General features: G+C 40.8%; 1 protein-coding gene across 5 annotated transcripts in view; it reads right to left on the bottom strand.

Annotated features, from left to right (window-relative positions):
- Positions 1-313: 313 nt before the first annotated feature.
- The window catches only part of RANBP17 (RAN binding protein 17), a 192,397-nt gene continuing 175,593 nt past the window's right edge, over positions 314-17,117 (bottom strand). For all 5 annotated transcript variants that reach the window (XM_079969728.1, XM_079969727.1, XM_079969724.1 and 2 more), the window contains exons 26-28: positions 7,474-7,572; positions 3,200-3,327; positions 314-1,020 (exon numbers count right to left, since the gene is read on the bottom strand). In XM_079969728.1, the coding sequence (XP_079825854.1) occupies positions 924-1,020; positions 3,200-3,327; positions 7,474-7,572 (324 nt within the window). In that variant the 3' untranslated portion in view covers positions 314-923. The remainder of the gene's footprint in view (positions 1,021-3,199; positions 3,328-7,473; positions 7,573-17,117) is intronic.

Here is a 17,117-nt window from a genome sequence, read left to right as displayed (position 1 = left end):
GAGCAGGGCTAACTTCCAGGGTTCTCCTACTTGATCTATGTAGGGCCATTTAAGACGAATATGCCCTTTAGGTGCTGTGACAGGAGCAGTCTGTTTCTTTAAAAATATTAAAATTCATTTTAATCCTACGCACAGTTACAGGCAATCCTATACACAATTACCTGAAAGTAAGCCCAAATGAAAACAACAGGACTTTCTTCTGTGTAGACCTGTGTAGGATTGTACTGGTAATTCTTGCGCAAGGAATACTTTAGCAGTCAGATCACAAACTAAAGCTCTGTATTTTGTCCTAGAATGAAACATTCAAAATACGTGAGTGTGAAACGAACATTTATTCCTTCTCAATTAAAGAATGGATCATCACCTGTAAGCTTCAAAAAGTACGACTTTCTTACTTTAATCCAGAATTGTTAATTTGCATTCTGCCAATTTTCTGCTTGTCAACAGTGCACTTAAGACATAAAGCTTTTAAAAAATCTACATATCTACATATAGTCATATTGTTTACAAATTATGCTTTCTGTTACTGTTTAGATGAAGCCATGAGAGAAATAGATATGACATCGCTGTTTTTTTAAACTCTCTGATATTGGTCTAATCGCAGAACTGAAATTTCCCAGCAATGCAATTTCAGAAAGAAAATACACATTTTATTTTGTTCTTTGGTTAGATATTGTTTCTGCACCATTTAATTGTGAAAGGGGATAAGAAGTTTGGATACGGAAGTTCAAAATGGTTCTTAATGCCAAGTGTGATTTTACATTGTTTCCAGTGTTACAAATCCTTACATTTATGCCAGAGATATAAAAAGGCAGAAGTTATTTAAAAAAATATTTTCTATTAAAGTCAAACCCTATCTAACAATATTGTGGTTCCCCAACCTTCAAAGTCTGTCATTTATCAATCATCTTCCAAGTTCAGCATCAACTCATCATTTCTGAACTGCTTGATTCTGACGCCCCCTCGCAGCGCAGGGTTTCAGCCATGTCTCTGCGGAAGACCGACATATTCTGTGTGAATCTGGAACCAAGAAGACACCAAACATGTCAAATGTCCTTTCGGGCGAAGCATTTAGAGAAAGCTGCTAAGAATGCTGAAAACAAAACCAGTCCTTTGTTAGAATTGAATTGCTATTGTCAGAAATTAACTCCCATAGCTGCAAGAACTCCTACAAGTAAAATAAACACCTTTAAAAAATTTTAACAGATGATGATTATATTTGGATTATTTTAGTCCTTATTTGAGCTGGAAAGGAAAGCCCCCAAAGCATGTGAAGGTCAGAATTAAGGCATAGCTAAAACCTGAAAAAGTCTGGTTAATCAATGCAGATGAACTTTCCTTCTCTATTTAGTGGTGAGAGTGGAACAATTTATGCATATGAACAGTAATGCCTCTTTCAAACCATTATCAATTCTCTGAAAAGGCTATTAGCAATGACTATACCTTGGGCTTAGATTTCCATCAACATTGTTTTTAAAATGAGAAGCAAACTTTTAAATCCACCCCTCTGATTTGCCCAAGGGTGATAAACTTTTCTCTGCGGTTAATGATTTTGTTGTATTAGTTGAAGGCCTGTTCTTTGAGCCTTACAGATCCCTGCCTTACAAACAGCTCCAGACTGGTTTAGAATTGTGACAAGCCCAAATATTTAGGGTGAAGACACAGTCACTATCCCTCTATTTAGTCTACCCCGTAAGAATGCTGTGAAGGTAAAACAGGGGGAAATGTAACAAAAATTGATAAAAATAACAATAAAGATCATGTACATCTAAAATATAATTATTAGATGCTATTAAACTGCCCACAAGGTAGCAGTTATAATGCAGCACAGTGGAGCAGATCAGCACATATTTGGGGCAGATTTCTCTACACTAATTCAAGCCTCAAGGTAACAAATGGGCAAATCAAATGGGTCCTACAAGCCCTTATGACAGGAAAAAAAGAAAAATTATCCAACACTGGAAGGAAAGTTTTCCACCAGCTGTTGCACAAAGGGCTTTCCATATTAGACTGTGCAGCCTATCACAGGCCAGAGCTTCTAAATAAATATTTGGACATTTGGTCTGCAGATACTGAGCATGCCTTTGGGCATAGTACTTGTGTTGAGAATAACCAAATCTTTGTACCTGAAGCATTGCTGGGAGCTGTAATTGTACCTTGGCATTGGGGTGGGAAGACACATTGCATTCAGTGACTTTTAAATTTGCCACCAAATGCAAACCCCACTGGGATTAGCTACTGTATGGAGGGCAATTTCTCACTGCTGAAAGTTGCCGCCAATGAGTTGAATTCCTTGCAGGTCCTGCCAGTGGCTGCAAAATAGCTCACCTGAGGTCATGCACACATCCGGTGGCTGACAGATGGGAAGCGCCCATCGAACTGTCAAAGCGGCATGTGGGAAGTGAGGAGGCAAAGGACCAGGCCCACTGGACCCAATCCTGTGTCCTTGCTGGGATTATGGAAGTGAGAGCTGGACCATAAAGAAGGCTGATGGCCAAAGAATTGATGCTTTTGAATTCTGGTGCTGGAGGAGACTCTTGAGAGTCCCATGGACTGCAAGAAGATCAAACCTCTCCATTCTGAAGGAAATCAGCCCTGAGTGCTCACTGGAAGGACAGATCCTGAAGCTGAGGATCCAGTACTTTGGCCACCTCGTGAGAAGAGAAGACTCCCTGGAAAAGACCCTGATGTGAGGAAAGATGGAGGGCACAAGGAGAAGGGGACGACAGAGGACGAGATGGTGGGACAGTGTTCTCGAAGCTACCAGCATGAGTTTGACCAAACTGCGGGAGGCAGTAGAAGACAGGAGTGCCTGGCATGCTCTGGTCCATGGGGTCACGAAGAGTCGGACACAACTAATTGACTAAACAACAACAACAACACCGTGGTGAGAAGCAGACACACAAAAGTCATAGATCATGCCACTTCTGTGGCAACATCATGGATTTTATCCTTAGTTCTATGTTCATGGCTTTCTGAATCCACCAACACTAACAATAAATCTTGTTCCTGTGTAATGGCTCGGCTACATGTTCGCTATTGCCTTGGCACAAGATGACATTTCCATACATATACATGCACACACTGCTGTCTGAGCAACTGTGCATTTATGGTGTGTAACATACTTACCTGGAAAATCCCCTATTTTAAGGTTATTTTATCAGTCACAGATTCTATCTCAGGATATAGTGAAGCTTACCTGTCTCTGTTCTTTACTAGAAGGCTTTGTTCCACTCCTTCCATTAGGTTGCTAAAGCACTGATGAAGGACTTCTTGTTTGTTGGCAGGCTGACTGTTTATCAAGCTGGCTCTTAATTCACTGAAGTACTGAAAAAACAAAGAAGAAATAGTTATTAAAATGATGGAATGTAGCATACGGCTGAGTTTACAGGATCAAACTTTCTATTTATTTATTTAGTGCTACTGTCTCTCTCTCTCTGTGTATGTGTGTATACATATATATTTCAATAAAATATATTAGCTATATATATGCAGCGGTACCTCGGGTTAAGTACTTAATTCGTTCCAGAGGTCCGTTCTTAACCTGAAACTGTTCTTAACCTGAAGCACCACTTTAGCTAATGGGGCCTCCTGCTGCCGCTGCTGCGCGATTTCTGTACTCATCCTGAAGCAAAGTTCTTAACCCGAGGTACTATTTCTGGGTTAGCGGAGTCTGTAACCTGAAGCATATGTAACCTGAGGTACCACTGTATATGCAATAATGTACTGTGGAGTACAGTTTTTTCTGTTATGTAATGTAAAACTGACAGCATACAATGCCAAAGCGTAGTAAGATACCAAACCTCTCCATAAAGTGAGTAAGATTTATTAGCATTCGAAATGAACAGGAACCAGGTTGCATTCAACTTTTTTTAAAAAAATCACCTCTTACCACCCTGCTGTGCCGCATTAATCATTCTGTTAATGCTATCTCTCAAATCCTAAGACGCCAACAACTTTGTAGGGAAAGACCAGATCCAGCTTTCCAATTAGCAGCAATTTCCATCCTTGAAGCAGCCAACAAAAAGGCTACAAAGTTCCTGGTGTATAGAGCATTGAATTTTCAAACTCCAATGGTAAGTGAGCGACAAGGAGATGAGAAGATGGGACTGTGAACATCAAAGCAGCAGAAATATAAGATGATTGGACCCCTACCGTACTCGAAGCATGGGTACCCCCCCCACAAAAAAATTAAAATTTGGTTAAATATTTGGACTTTGTGATATGTATTGGTATAATTTGGAATAATTAATTGGTTTGGTTTGGTAAATGGAAATTTAATAAAAATTATTATTATTATTACTTTTAAAAAAGAAAGTCTTCATCAATGAATGCTGAGAGGTTAAACCTCATTGTAGTGGGTTGTACTGGACTAGGACTAGGTCTGGGAAGTTGAACCTAGAGAAGCTCACTGGCTGACCCTTGTCCCATCATTCCTGTAATGGTTGTAAGGGGGTTACTTGTGCGTAAGTTGCCTTCAGTTTTAGTTATATTGCCTGGCCAAGCATGCTTTTGCTGACAGCTCACACTCCGTGACCGGTCAGTCACTTGCAGAATCCGTCAGTGGGCGTTTCTTGAACCTCTTCCAGCATAAGAGCTGTTTGACGCCAAGTCTCCTCCTACTTTCCCTGCGCGGAACTCGTCTGCGCAAGTAAGGGGAAGGCAGGGGCGTGTCAGCGCTCTCTCCACTAGTCTCTGGTGAAGGGTCTTGGAGACCTGTCTCCAATTCCTCCATCTCCCTCTCTTCTCTACTGGTGTTACGCTGAATTCCTTCCCCCCTGCTGGTCCCCTCTCCGGCATCGCTCTGGAGCCCTGCCTCTGCCTCTCGCTCTGATGTCAGTTCCCTGACAATTCCCTTTTAGCCAACCAACCTCACAGGGTTGTTGTGATGATAAAGTGAAGGACTGGACCATGCACACTGCACTGAACACCTCGGAGAAAGAGAGGTAAAAATAAATTACACTGATGATAAGCATCATGCAATGGCGGGCTTGGAAACACTGATAGCACCAGCCTGCACATGTTTACTCAGATGTAAGTATAAGTGTGTTCAATGGGGCCTACTCGCAAGACAGAATTGCCACGCCAGATTGCATCCAAATTGATGTTGGAGCCGCAAACTGAAACAAACCACTGCTCAACGCTATATTTCTGGCTTCTCAGAAACCGGAGCAGCAAATGTTACGGATACTCAAAGCGCACAGATTATTTGCTGTTTTGTATCCTTTATATCAAAATATTTCCCAATAAACCTATTAAAAAAACCCACCCAACCCAGTACCTGCCTCCTTAATGCAGACGAGTCCTTAATGCAGAAGACCTACTGATAAATAATGACACGCATATATACATTCCACGGCTAACCAAGCTCCATGATCATTAGAATGCAATATTGTTCCAGAAGAAAGAAAATTGTGCTAGCCTCATATTTCTTACTATTCATGATTGCGTGGCTATATCTCCTTGTGAAATATTTAATTCCTTCTTACACTAAAGCTGCTAAAATCAAAACCACATAATTAATATAGAGTCAGGCTAATATTTAATACTATAAATCAGAGGCATTGGCTAAACAAAAATGTTGCCAAGAACAAGATTGGGAATGCATAAGACTACTTATTTCCGCCTTTTATAATGATGCACTGACTCAGGGCAGATAGAAAATGATTAGTTTTCCTCCCAAAGTAGGAAATATTGCTTCCATCTGTAAAGGATAATATTGTGATGTCATAAACTTTTTCTAAACACTGAATTTGCCCTTATTCCCTCTCAATCATTTTAAAAGAACTGCTCCTCGTATGGAGGTTGGATTTAAATCACAATAATACACCAAGAAGATGAATGACAGTGCTATTGGATATGGTTAAAATTGGATCCTTCAGCACAGGTGAATGATGAGACGGCGCTTCTATACTTGATATATTTTCTTCTTCTATTAGTTTCCTACCAGGGCTGGGATTTTGGTTTGAATTTTAATGTATGCGGCTGCTGCTAATCTTAGTGTCTTATTTTTTCACAGCACCATCTTATTGTATAGACAATTCATTCTCCAAAGCAGTAATGCACTGCCACTTGTGACTGCCCAGGAGATAAATGAATTTGGAATAAAGTCAGAACGCACACAGAAGTATGGAGAACGTTACAGGTCAATATCTCCAGGAACAATCCCTCAGTATCTGCAGCAAGCCTGTATATGTTCAGATGGGTTTGCATGGCTATACAGAAATGGTTTTCTTTTCAACCGGGTACCTGACCTTAGCCTCAAGTCCACAGACCCAAATTTGCATGCAAAAACCCTACAGGGGGTGATTTGTCTGAAAAATGACTCCTCTGTCCACCACAAAGCCTGGTGGTGAATATCAATGATGGGAAACCCCAGGATTCTAGCTGTTTACTGACAACAGTCAGTTCTTTGAGAGGCACTGGGTGCAATCACATTTTGGGCTGTGCTTGCACACCAGCATCATGAAAACTTTTGAGAAGGAGGAGGGCTCCCCTCGCCCCCAAAATTCTCCTCTGCTGCTTCAACAGATGCATCAGTGGAGGAGCAGACACTGCATGTGGTAAGTGTCAGGAGAACCCTCTCCTTCAACAGTGATAGAAGGAGGGCAGAGTGCAGGGATGGGGAACCTGGAGCTCTCCAGAAGTTGTTGGACTCCAACTCCCATAGCTCCAGCCAGCATGGTCAGTGGTCAGGGATGATGGGAGTTTCCTCCTTCCCACTGGTCTAGAAACACAAGTCAATTGTTGTGAGCTAAAGGTTTGAATTCCGGTGACGGGGTGAGCTCCTGCTGCTCTGTCCCAGCTCCTGCCAACCTAGCACTTCAAAAGCACACCAGTGCAAGTAGATAAATAGGTACCGCTGTGGCGGGAAGGTAAATGGCGTTTCCGTGCGCTCTGGCTTCCGTCACGGTGTCCCACTGCGACAGAAGCGGTTTAGTCATGCTGGCCACATGACCCGGAAAGCTGTCTGTGGACAAACGCCGGCTCCCTCGGCCTGAAAGTGAAACGAGCACCACAACCCCATAGTCACCTTTGACTGGACTTAACCGTCCAGGGGTCCTTTACCTTTACCTCACAGGAACCCCTGCACACACTGAAAGAATCTGCAGAGGGGGTTGTGGGGCATCATTATCTAGTCTCACCCACCACCCCCATACTCCTGTATGCCACCATGCATTTAAGGGAGAATGTCCTAAATTAGGCTGCTGAGGTTGACCAGGGCTAGAGACATGAGCTACATAATGGTTTGGGAATGTAGAGAAGATTCATTTTTGTTATGCAAAGAATATAGGGTTTCTTTTTGCAACATGAAGTGTCTCCAAACACCTCTGCCTGATCCAAGAGCCTTATTTCTTCCCTCTCCTCATTCTATTACACTCAGCAATGGGCTGTGAAAAGCAGCCTGTCAATACTAACACTGACTTGTCTCATTTTTAATCTAAACGAATGTACTAGTTCTGGAATACTTACTTTCTCATTGAGAAGTATAAGGCCCAAGAGGGGTCTCGAGACTGACCACTGGTTTCTGCAGTCCTCAAAAATTATGGTGTTCATGAGAATTGACATCATCTGAAAAGAAAGAAAATGACCAAGAGTGTAATTGGTGAATATACCACCATGAATGACTAATCCCAGCTCTGAAATAAATGAACAGAAGAAATAGAATTTCAAGTATTGCAGAAGTTACTTTTGACATAGCATGGTGTTTTAACCAGACAAGCTATTTTTTAAAATACAAATTAACCTATGCAATATATTAGTTATTTCCTTTGATTCCCAAATAGCAACCTTATCCGTAGCTTATTATAAAAACAGCAGAAGGGGGGGAGAGAAAACAGAAGTAAAAATAATTAAGGTAGACTTGTGTCCACCTGTTTTGAATACAGGCTTTAATGCAAACTTGTCAAACCCCTCGCTTGATGGAGATAATCTAGAGCCTCTGGACAGCTACTGATTGAAGACCTCAAGTGAGGGAGAGAGCATCACCCCTTTAGGTTAGAGTTTCCCAAACTTGGATCTCCAGTTGCTTTGGGACTACAACTCCTAACATCCCTAGCTAGCAGGACCAGTGCTCAGGGATGATGGGAATTGTAGTCCAAAAACCTCTAGGTAATTGGTTTCACTGTCAAACTGATCTTCTTCTTTTTTTATATAAATTTTTTATTAAGAGTTTTGTTAATACAATAAAGAAAAAAAGACAGAATAAACAGAGAACAAACAGAGAATAAAACAAACATAAAATTTTACATCTTGTAATAACCATCTTTTCTTCATTTTTTCTTTTTGGACTTCCTCACGTCTCTCGCTCCTACATTCCAAGTTTATAAAACTTTAGCCAGCAACTTATCACCTTATTTTCATTCTTATTGTACACAATTCCAATATTTTATCCCTAACTTTGAATATTTTTATCAAAATCTTAAATACCTAGTTTTAACATGATATTCATTCAGAATTTGTCTTTCTCATGAAATTCACTCATTCTCATAGTCTTTTCAGCTAACTTTATGGTGCCCTGTTATTTTCAAATCTCTCATCCTTCTTAATGTTGGAATTCTGCCTCGGTCAGAGGAATGTGCCTACCTCTCCAGGCACCGGCTGAATTCCTTTGACCTCCCCCTGCGACTCCCGGCAGGAAACATGCGAGGTCTGTATCGGCGATTTTTCCCAGACTGTGAGAAAAACACACCACTGCTTCTCCCTCCTCCCTGCTCCCCAGGGAGGGGAATCAGACTCAGACAGAAACGTATTTACATGTCTTTATTTCTGTCTCTAGCAGCCATACAGATAAACATGTCTGCACTCTTCACAAACAACAGAGAGAATCATCACTCCACCCATGTACATCCTGTACAGGTCATAAGTCACACACTGAGCTCACATCCTGTGCTCAATACGGAGAATGGACTGCCCCTTTATTGCCATGGTAACAGTCACAAACATCCTGTCTGGCTTTCCAGCCACCAGCAGCTGGTTTAGCTGCTGCTTCTTTCTTCTGCATTGCTTCTTTATAGTAACATCAACACGCATATAATTTACAGTGTTTTTGAAGATAGTCCTTAAATTTCTTCCAATCCTCCTCCACTGCTTCTTCTCCCAGGTCTCGGATTCTGCCGGTCATTTCTGCTAGCTCCATGTAGTCCATCAGTTGCATCTTCCATTCTTCCAGCGTGGGCAAATCTTGAGTTTTCCAATGTTTGGCGACAAGTATCCTTGCTGCTGTTGTTGCATACATAAATAATGTTCGGTCCTTCTTTAACACCCTCTGGCCAACAATGCCCAGAAGGAAGGCCTCTGGTTTCTTAGGGAAGGTATACTTAAATACCTTTTTCAGCTCATTATATATCATTTCCCAGAAGGCCTTAACCCTGGGGCAAGTCCACCAGAGGTGAAAAAACGTTCCTTCAGTTTCCTTACATTTCCAACACTTATTATCTGGCAGGTGATATATTTTTGCTAGCTTGACTGGGGTCATGTACCACCTATATATCATTTTCATAATATTTTCTTTCAAGGCATTACATGCTGTAAACTTCATACCGGTAGTCCATAACTTTTCCCAGTCAGCAAACATAATATTATACCCGATATCCTGTGCCCACTTTATCATAGCTGATTTAACCGTTTCATCCTGTGTATTCCACCTCAGCAGCAAGTTATACATTCTTGAAAGTAATTTAGTCTTAGGTTCTAACAGTTCTGTTTCCAATTTCGATTTTTCCACCTGGAATCCTAACTTTTTATCCAATTTAAAAGCCTCTTTAATCTGAGCGTAGTGTAACCAATCTCGCACTTTATCTTTTAGTTTCTCCATACTCTGCAATCTCCAATTGTCTCCATCTCTTTCTAATATTTCCCAATATTTCGGCCATTTGACCTCCATATTGGGTCTTTTCACAGCCTTAGCTTCCACAAACTGATCTTCTTATCAAGAAATGTCTCCAGGTGTTCAACTAAAACCTATCCTGCTGTAATTAAAGATAATTAGATCTAGTTCTGCCCTCTGGGGCAGCAGAGGGTTTTATTTATTTATTAAAAATTTCAATTCCACCAATAAGGTAAGGAATGAAATAAAACAATGGATATTATAAAGGAGAAAGGAGAAGGAACACAAAGAGAAATTTACATAGTGGTAGAACGCTAAATTGAAAATACAGGATACGAATGAAATTCAAGTGTGCCATTATTGAGGATGCAAAGCCACAGAGCTGTATTTCCAAAAGCAGATTTCTGTAGTGAGATGGAAGGAATTTATGCTGGCCTTCAGATAATTGAGATGTTGCAGAGAGCTTCCTGGCCTCTTCTGAGAATGAACAAATTTTGTTTTGGGACACACTATCGTGAGCTTTATAGATAGTGAAAAAACCAAAGTAAACAAGACATTTCATAGTTTATAGCGTCCAGAACACAAACATCAGGTAGTGCCCAAGTAGTTTTAGAGTTCAACATTTGTAAAATTTGGTGAGGAAAAAGTAGTCCATTGCTGTAACAAAATAACTAAAAAAATCCTCATCCCAGCATCAAACAGAAGGAAAATCCTTCTATTATTTTTTCAAAACCAATGAGTAGCAGTGAGGTGAGTCCCCCGTGACCTGACATACACTGCAAGCCATATTGTAATAACTGCCCAAGAAAAAGTCAAACAACTTGTTTCACTAAATGAAAGAGGTTATCCAAGCCCTGCAAATTACTCAGAACAAGGACATTGTCAAAGCTTCATCACTAGTAGTGTAATGGGGAGTACAACCTAGGCCTCCTTTCATTGTTGTCAGCACACATGGATGACTATTACTCAGGCATACGGGTTAAAAAGATGATTCAAAATGGGCTAGAAATCTAGCTATTCATGCACACATCCTCCTAAACTAGGCCTTTCTCAGCTTTGGGTTGGACTACAACTCCCATCATCCCTAATTAGCACAGCCAGTGGTCAGGGATGATGGGAGTTGTAGTCCAACAACATCTGAGGAGTCAAGGTTGAGAAAGGCTGTCCTAAGAAAAAGAAGGTACCTTTTCCCACATGTGGTGGACGTGTCCTAAGGTGACAGACTTCTGGGAAAAGATATATCATGAACTGAAAAAAATGTTGAAATATACATTTATCAAGAAAGCAGAAGCCTGTCTACTTGGAATAATAGGAATGGAATTGCCCCCAAAAGACGTTAGATTGTTTTTGTATGCCACAACTGCAGCGAGAATTTTACTAGCCAAAAATTGGAAATCACAAGAAATACCAACACTGGAAGATTGGCAGATGAAGACGTTGGAGTTTTTGGAGCTGGCTGACCTTACTGGAAGAATCCACGATCAGAAAGAGGAGGAACATCAAGAAGATTGGAAGAAATTTAAGGAATATTTAGCTAAATATTATATAACATAAGTGGAAATACTTGCAAGTACCAAATTGGACTAGGATTAAAGTATGTTGAATTGTATAATACTATGGATTGAGAATATTATGAAAAGGAAGGAAGATAGTAATTTGAATAAGTTAATTTTATTAGAAAGTTGATATTGGAAAATTGCTACAATGTGATTTAATGAAACTCAGGGAGGATTCGAGGAAGTCACTTAACAATGGAAATCAAATTAGATTTTTAATAGTAACATTTATTTATTTTAATGTTTGGTTTGTCCTTCTTTTCAATATGTTTTGTTATTTTGTGTGTGTTATATTTGTTATAAATTTGGAAAACTAATAAAAAATTTTGAAAAGAAAAAGAGAAAGGCTGTCCTAAACACCACGACCATCACAATGCTGTTCCATGGGAAACTAAAAGAATCTGTACATGATATCAAAATTACTGGACTTCAGAAGCTGGCCGACTGAAGTAGAGCGTCTGCTTTGCAGGCCCAAGGGCCCATGACTGTTTCACTTTAAAAAATCTCTGACAGCGGATGTCAAAAAAGAACCCTGGTCTCCTTGATGCCAGTTAGAGAAGACAATTCTGGGTTTAATTATTTGGTTTAGGTCCCACAACTGCTTTCTGAGCAGAACATCCAGTGTCTGCAGCATTAGGTACCAACTCTTGCCAAATAACTTGCAAATACAAAATGGTTCTGCATGAATACCTGGTACAACATGCACACAGACATCTAGTTTTGCCTGTGCTTTCCATCTCTGCAATGGTCTGATGCAATAAGAGCATGGGTTCACAGAAACTGCAGTATACCTAGGAGAGGCGGAGAGGATAATGTACAAGATTTGTTTTGGGGAATTAAACCATAGTGCTCTTTGTTAGAAGCTGAACGCAATGTTGCTGGCTGGTGGTCTTGGTGGCACAGATTCTGTGTGTCATTAAGTAGGCAGGATCATATTTAAACAGCAAATATTTAAAGCTAGGCGCATTTGGTGAGAGTTGGGCCTAAGCCAGGTGGTTACAGAACTGGTTGGAAAGCTGTACCCAAAGCAGAGAGTGAGGTCTGCTGATATTGGTGATGCAGTGACTGAAAAATACAGATGTTACAATCTTAGAAAGAATAGCAATCAATGGAGAGGAGATGAATACAGTTTAAAACAACCCTGAAACAAAGTGGGACACTATCTTGGATGAAACAACAGTCAATAAAGTCAAATGTAAAAAAACACACCCCATTTTTGTGCTTTTAGGAAGGAGGGTTATTTTTAACATTTACATTTTGTAAATGTAAGGGTTATGTAAGGAGGGTTATTTTTAACATTTACATTTTGATTATAGAATCATAGAATCATAGAGTTGGAAGAGACCACAAGGGCCATCGAGTCCAACTAATCTGCCATCTGGCTCTACACTGGGCCACGAGGTGAAGTTCTGATATAAGAAGAGTTAGCATGGAACATTGAACATATGAATCAGCATTGGGACACGGGGAAAGGAAATAAAGCCTGTTTTAGTTTGCTTTCCGAAGTATTGTATGTAGGATGTGGGAGGTTAGGCCTCAGAAGGAGAGGAAACCATGTTTGTCATATCTAGTTTTGAACACAATATTTTATAAAAGGATACCAACACATTCAAAGGAATGCAACAATGATAAAGGGCTTTTGAACAACTCACAAGTGGGGAAAGCTTGAAAGAAAAAGAACATTTGAATTTATTGCCTGTTCTCATTACACATGCATGATCCAGAGATAACGCTTGCTCTCTGAACTGACAGTGGTTCCAGAAAAAAGACACTTCCTCCAACATTTCTAGTAAAATAAACTTACACCTGAGCAATATGATACAATGAAAGAAAAAGCTAAAAGTCATTAGCGGAAAACATAAGATATGCAAATAAAACATAGCAATTCCCTCCATACTGCAACCAAACAAACAGAAATCAAATGGGGCTTCTATTGCAGTATATTAATCTTATACTTTATATTACAATTAAATTACAATTATTTCAGTTTAACATTATCAAATTGCTGTTTTTAAATCAAGGTCTTCACAGCACTTATATAAATATCTCCCCTGGGTGGTTTCATAACTCAGTTCAATGCAGGGGTATGCAATCTCCTAAATGCCATGTCTTTTTACAACTGCGCAGAAGTTCCGTACATCAGCTTAACAGCAGCAGAATAAATTTAAAACAAAAATTATCACCTAGTCCAGCAGAGCTGTGTGTGCATAATGCTAGCTGAAAGAGGAACTGTAAATAGGCGTTGTACTATGTGCGGCTCCCATGTGTCCCCATGTGCATAAACCCAAAGCTCACTGAGCCAACACATCCACATGAGGAGCTCCTCACTGGAATTCATAGAGAGGACCCACAGGAAGCTGGATTGGGCCACAATAATTTAATCTAGACTGAGAGTAAAATTTGTAACCTTCAACAAAGGTGAAAGGAACCATGCAAAACACACTGTAGAGAGACATAAAGATTTGTGAAAAATTAAAGGTGATGTGCACGTTCAGGACATAGCTATACAGTGGTACCTATGGTTAAGAACTTAATTCGTTCTGGAGGTCCGTACTTAACCTGAAACTGTTCTTAACCTGAACCACCACTTTAGCTAATGGGGCCTCCTGCTGCCGCCGTGCCGGAGCATGATTTCTGTTCTCATCCTGAAGCAAAGTTCTTAACCCGAGGTACTATTTCTGGGTTAGTGGAGTCTGTAACCTGAAGCGTCTGTAACCTGAAGCGTCTGTAACCCGAGGTACCACTGTAAATTCCATGATCAGTCCTAAGTTCTACCTCATAACCATTTTCAAGTGTGCAAGGAATGAGCGAGGCCTCTCACAAACTGAGTTTTGTGCATACGAGGAAAAGTAGGAAACAGTGCAATGTGCTCTGATGTGCACAATTCATGTAATGAAGAGTGACAAATTCTCACGATGAATGCAGCCTTCTAAAACTCTCCGCCTTCCAACCAAGGCTGTAAAAGAAGATCTAGCAATCTGAGTAAAGTCAGGAAAAATCACAAAATATGCAAATGCTTTGCATACAGGTCGAAGTTCAAAACCCTGGCTACTCCAGGTTTTGTTTTTTTTTAAAGAAGGATCTCAGATAGCACGGTTGCGGAAGATTCATCTTGCCCTAGGCTTTGGAAAGCTGATGCCTGTCGCAGCAGAAAATAATGGGCTAGAGTAGTGTTTCCAAAGCTGGGAAGATCTGGGGGGAGTGGGATGAGTGTAAAAAAAGAAAAGAAAAAGTACAAAAGAAGTATAAAATTAAGTCATAAAATTTCAATCCATTTGAAAATTCAAATACAGTGGTACCTCGGGTTAAGTACTTAATTCGTTCTGGAGGTCTGTATTTAACCTGAAACCGTTCTTAACCTGAAGCACCACTTTAGCTAATGGGGCCTCCTGTTGCTGCCGTGCCGTCGGAGCATGATTTCCGTTCTCATCCTGAAGCAAAGATCTTAACCTGAAGCACTATTTCTGGGTTAGCGGAGTCTGTAACCTGAAGCGTATGTAACCCGAGGTACCACTGTAACATAACTAGGACAGCTGGGGAGGCATGGGATTTTTATGTTAGCTAAAATGGGGCAATGGGTAAGAAAGGTTGAAAAACACTGGGCTAGATGGATTTGATAATGTACACATGGAATCTGTATGTGATTATTTTTTAAGTAATTTTAGTTCTTGGAGAATGTTTCTTATGTCTTACGACCTATTTGTTGTCATTGCTGGGCCACCTATTCAGTTGTATTTGTGGACAAAGGCATCACAGATGGAATGGAATTTTAGATTGCAACACGGGCAATACCCCTTCTATATACTCAATCACTTTTCAAAGTGGTAGCGTAACTTGAAATCCCCATCCTGTGAATCTTGGGAAACCAAGAACGAAAGCTCTCACCTTCATATCAAGTTTGTGGAAATTAAGTTAAGACAACCCAAAATACATTATGAATGGCACAGTTTAACCACAGGAAGTGACCCTGCTGAAGGGAAAAAACAAATGCAGTTTCCCAGGTGTTTCTTTCTTTATTTAGGAAGACATTTTGAATAAGAGCTCAAGCGTTTCTTACACCTGCGGTATCTATTAACATCATGTAATAACAGTTCCACACCAATTAAAAAGCTAGTATCTCATTCTATCTTACGGTTTACTGCTGAAACTTTTGACAACTGGCAAAATGCCTTCCAAACTGCTGACAAGATAATAAAGTTGATGTCTACGTTTTATCTGAAAGTAAATACAACAGTAATGGGAAGACAGGAAGCAGCTTGACTGCAAATGTGCCAGTCTAATGCCGCACTCTAAAAACAATGTTGATTCAAAATATCAATTTTAAGCACTTTCAGTTTGATTTGCAGATTTCCAATAAGTTGACATCAATGCTATTAAAAGCAAGTACCGGTGAAGGGCAATGCATCTGATGTGCAGTCCAGCTGGATGCGACAACAGCAGCCATGTTTGTGGCTCATGTGTCTGCCCGGTTCACTCGTAAAACAGGGAGATGGAAGGTCCAGTTGTGATTCGAGTACCCGTCCCCCGCTTTGGGTTAATAAAGACACGTGGACACAGTATATTAGGTTAATGGGCTAGAAAAGGCCACAACTTTATTGATTACAGCACGTGAGAAGGTATTGGCTTAGGCATTGGACAAGAGCAAATTTTACTCCACCCACTCGGAGAGGGGTGAGTCTGACGAGGGGTTAACCACCAGTAGGGGGAGCCTGTTGATGCCAATACAACTATATGGTCTCCCCTGATGCCACCGGGGGTCATGTCATGGCCCCCTGCCACACAGGGCATCAGACAGGATCCACGACCGCCAGATTCCTTTAACGGAATACCCGTAAGTGAAGGGGTAGGCGATGGCCACACCTTGCCCTTCCATACACCAACAACACATTCCAATGCCTAACCGCCGTGGCCGCATTTGAGCGGCTAAACCATGCCCCCGCAGTGTCTCCCGATTGGGTGCCCAGCTGGGAGGTGTGGCGCGCCAGCGATGATGGCAGGGCAGGGGGCAGAACGCCCCCTGCATGACGCGAGGATCTGGTCCCGCTCACAACCCCTGCCCTCCGGAAGGAGGAGAGGCTTTGTTAACATCAAAATGGCTGCACCGTTAGCACAACAGTTTGGGTTGCTATAGATTTATTTTCCTGCAGGTTAAATAGGTGGTGTGTGGCTGACATGCTGCACTTACAAGCAGAAACATAATCAGAAGAGGCATCTCTTGTTCTTGTCTACATTGAATTCCTTGTCAGCTCTCTATTGCATGCTGTGTCATTTCCAGGCTGCTTTATATTTGGGTGTGTGATGCACCCAACAGATGTTTTCAAACTCAAACACCCTTGTATCTTCCCATCTGGGCTTTTGGTTGTGCAGATTTTTCTTCCTCAAGGCTTGAATAACTTATCTCTCACAAAAAAAAAAAAAGAAGAGGATTTGTGAGTTGCTCATTTGGATGAAGCTTGGCATTCTTCAACTAGCAAACTCATTAGAGTTAAGAGTCCCTTCCAGTTAGAGTATATCATATTGCAGTATGGACCGTTTGGAAATTACGATGAGCTCTTTAAGCACTTAATCAAACATATTTCTCCTTTTGGCAATGCTAACGCAGGCCCTTCGTAGAACAAACGCTCCACATGTTACCATATTTGCACTAAATTTCCACTATTGGGATTGGATAACAGCTCCGCTTTGAACAATCACTACCACATGATTAATGAGGGGAGAAAATAGCATCCATT

This window comes from Podarcis cretensis (assembly GCF_951804945.1).
Source record: "Podarcis cretensis genome assembly, chromosome: 3".
NCBI lineage: Eukaryota > Metazoa > Chordata > Lepidosauria > Squamata > Lacertidae > Podarcis > Podarcis cretensis.
Note: the sequence above shows the minus strand (reverse complement) of the source record. Positions and strands in the feature narration are given on the sequence as shown.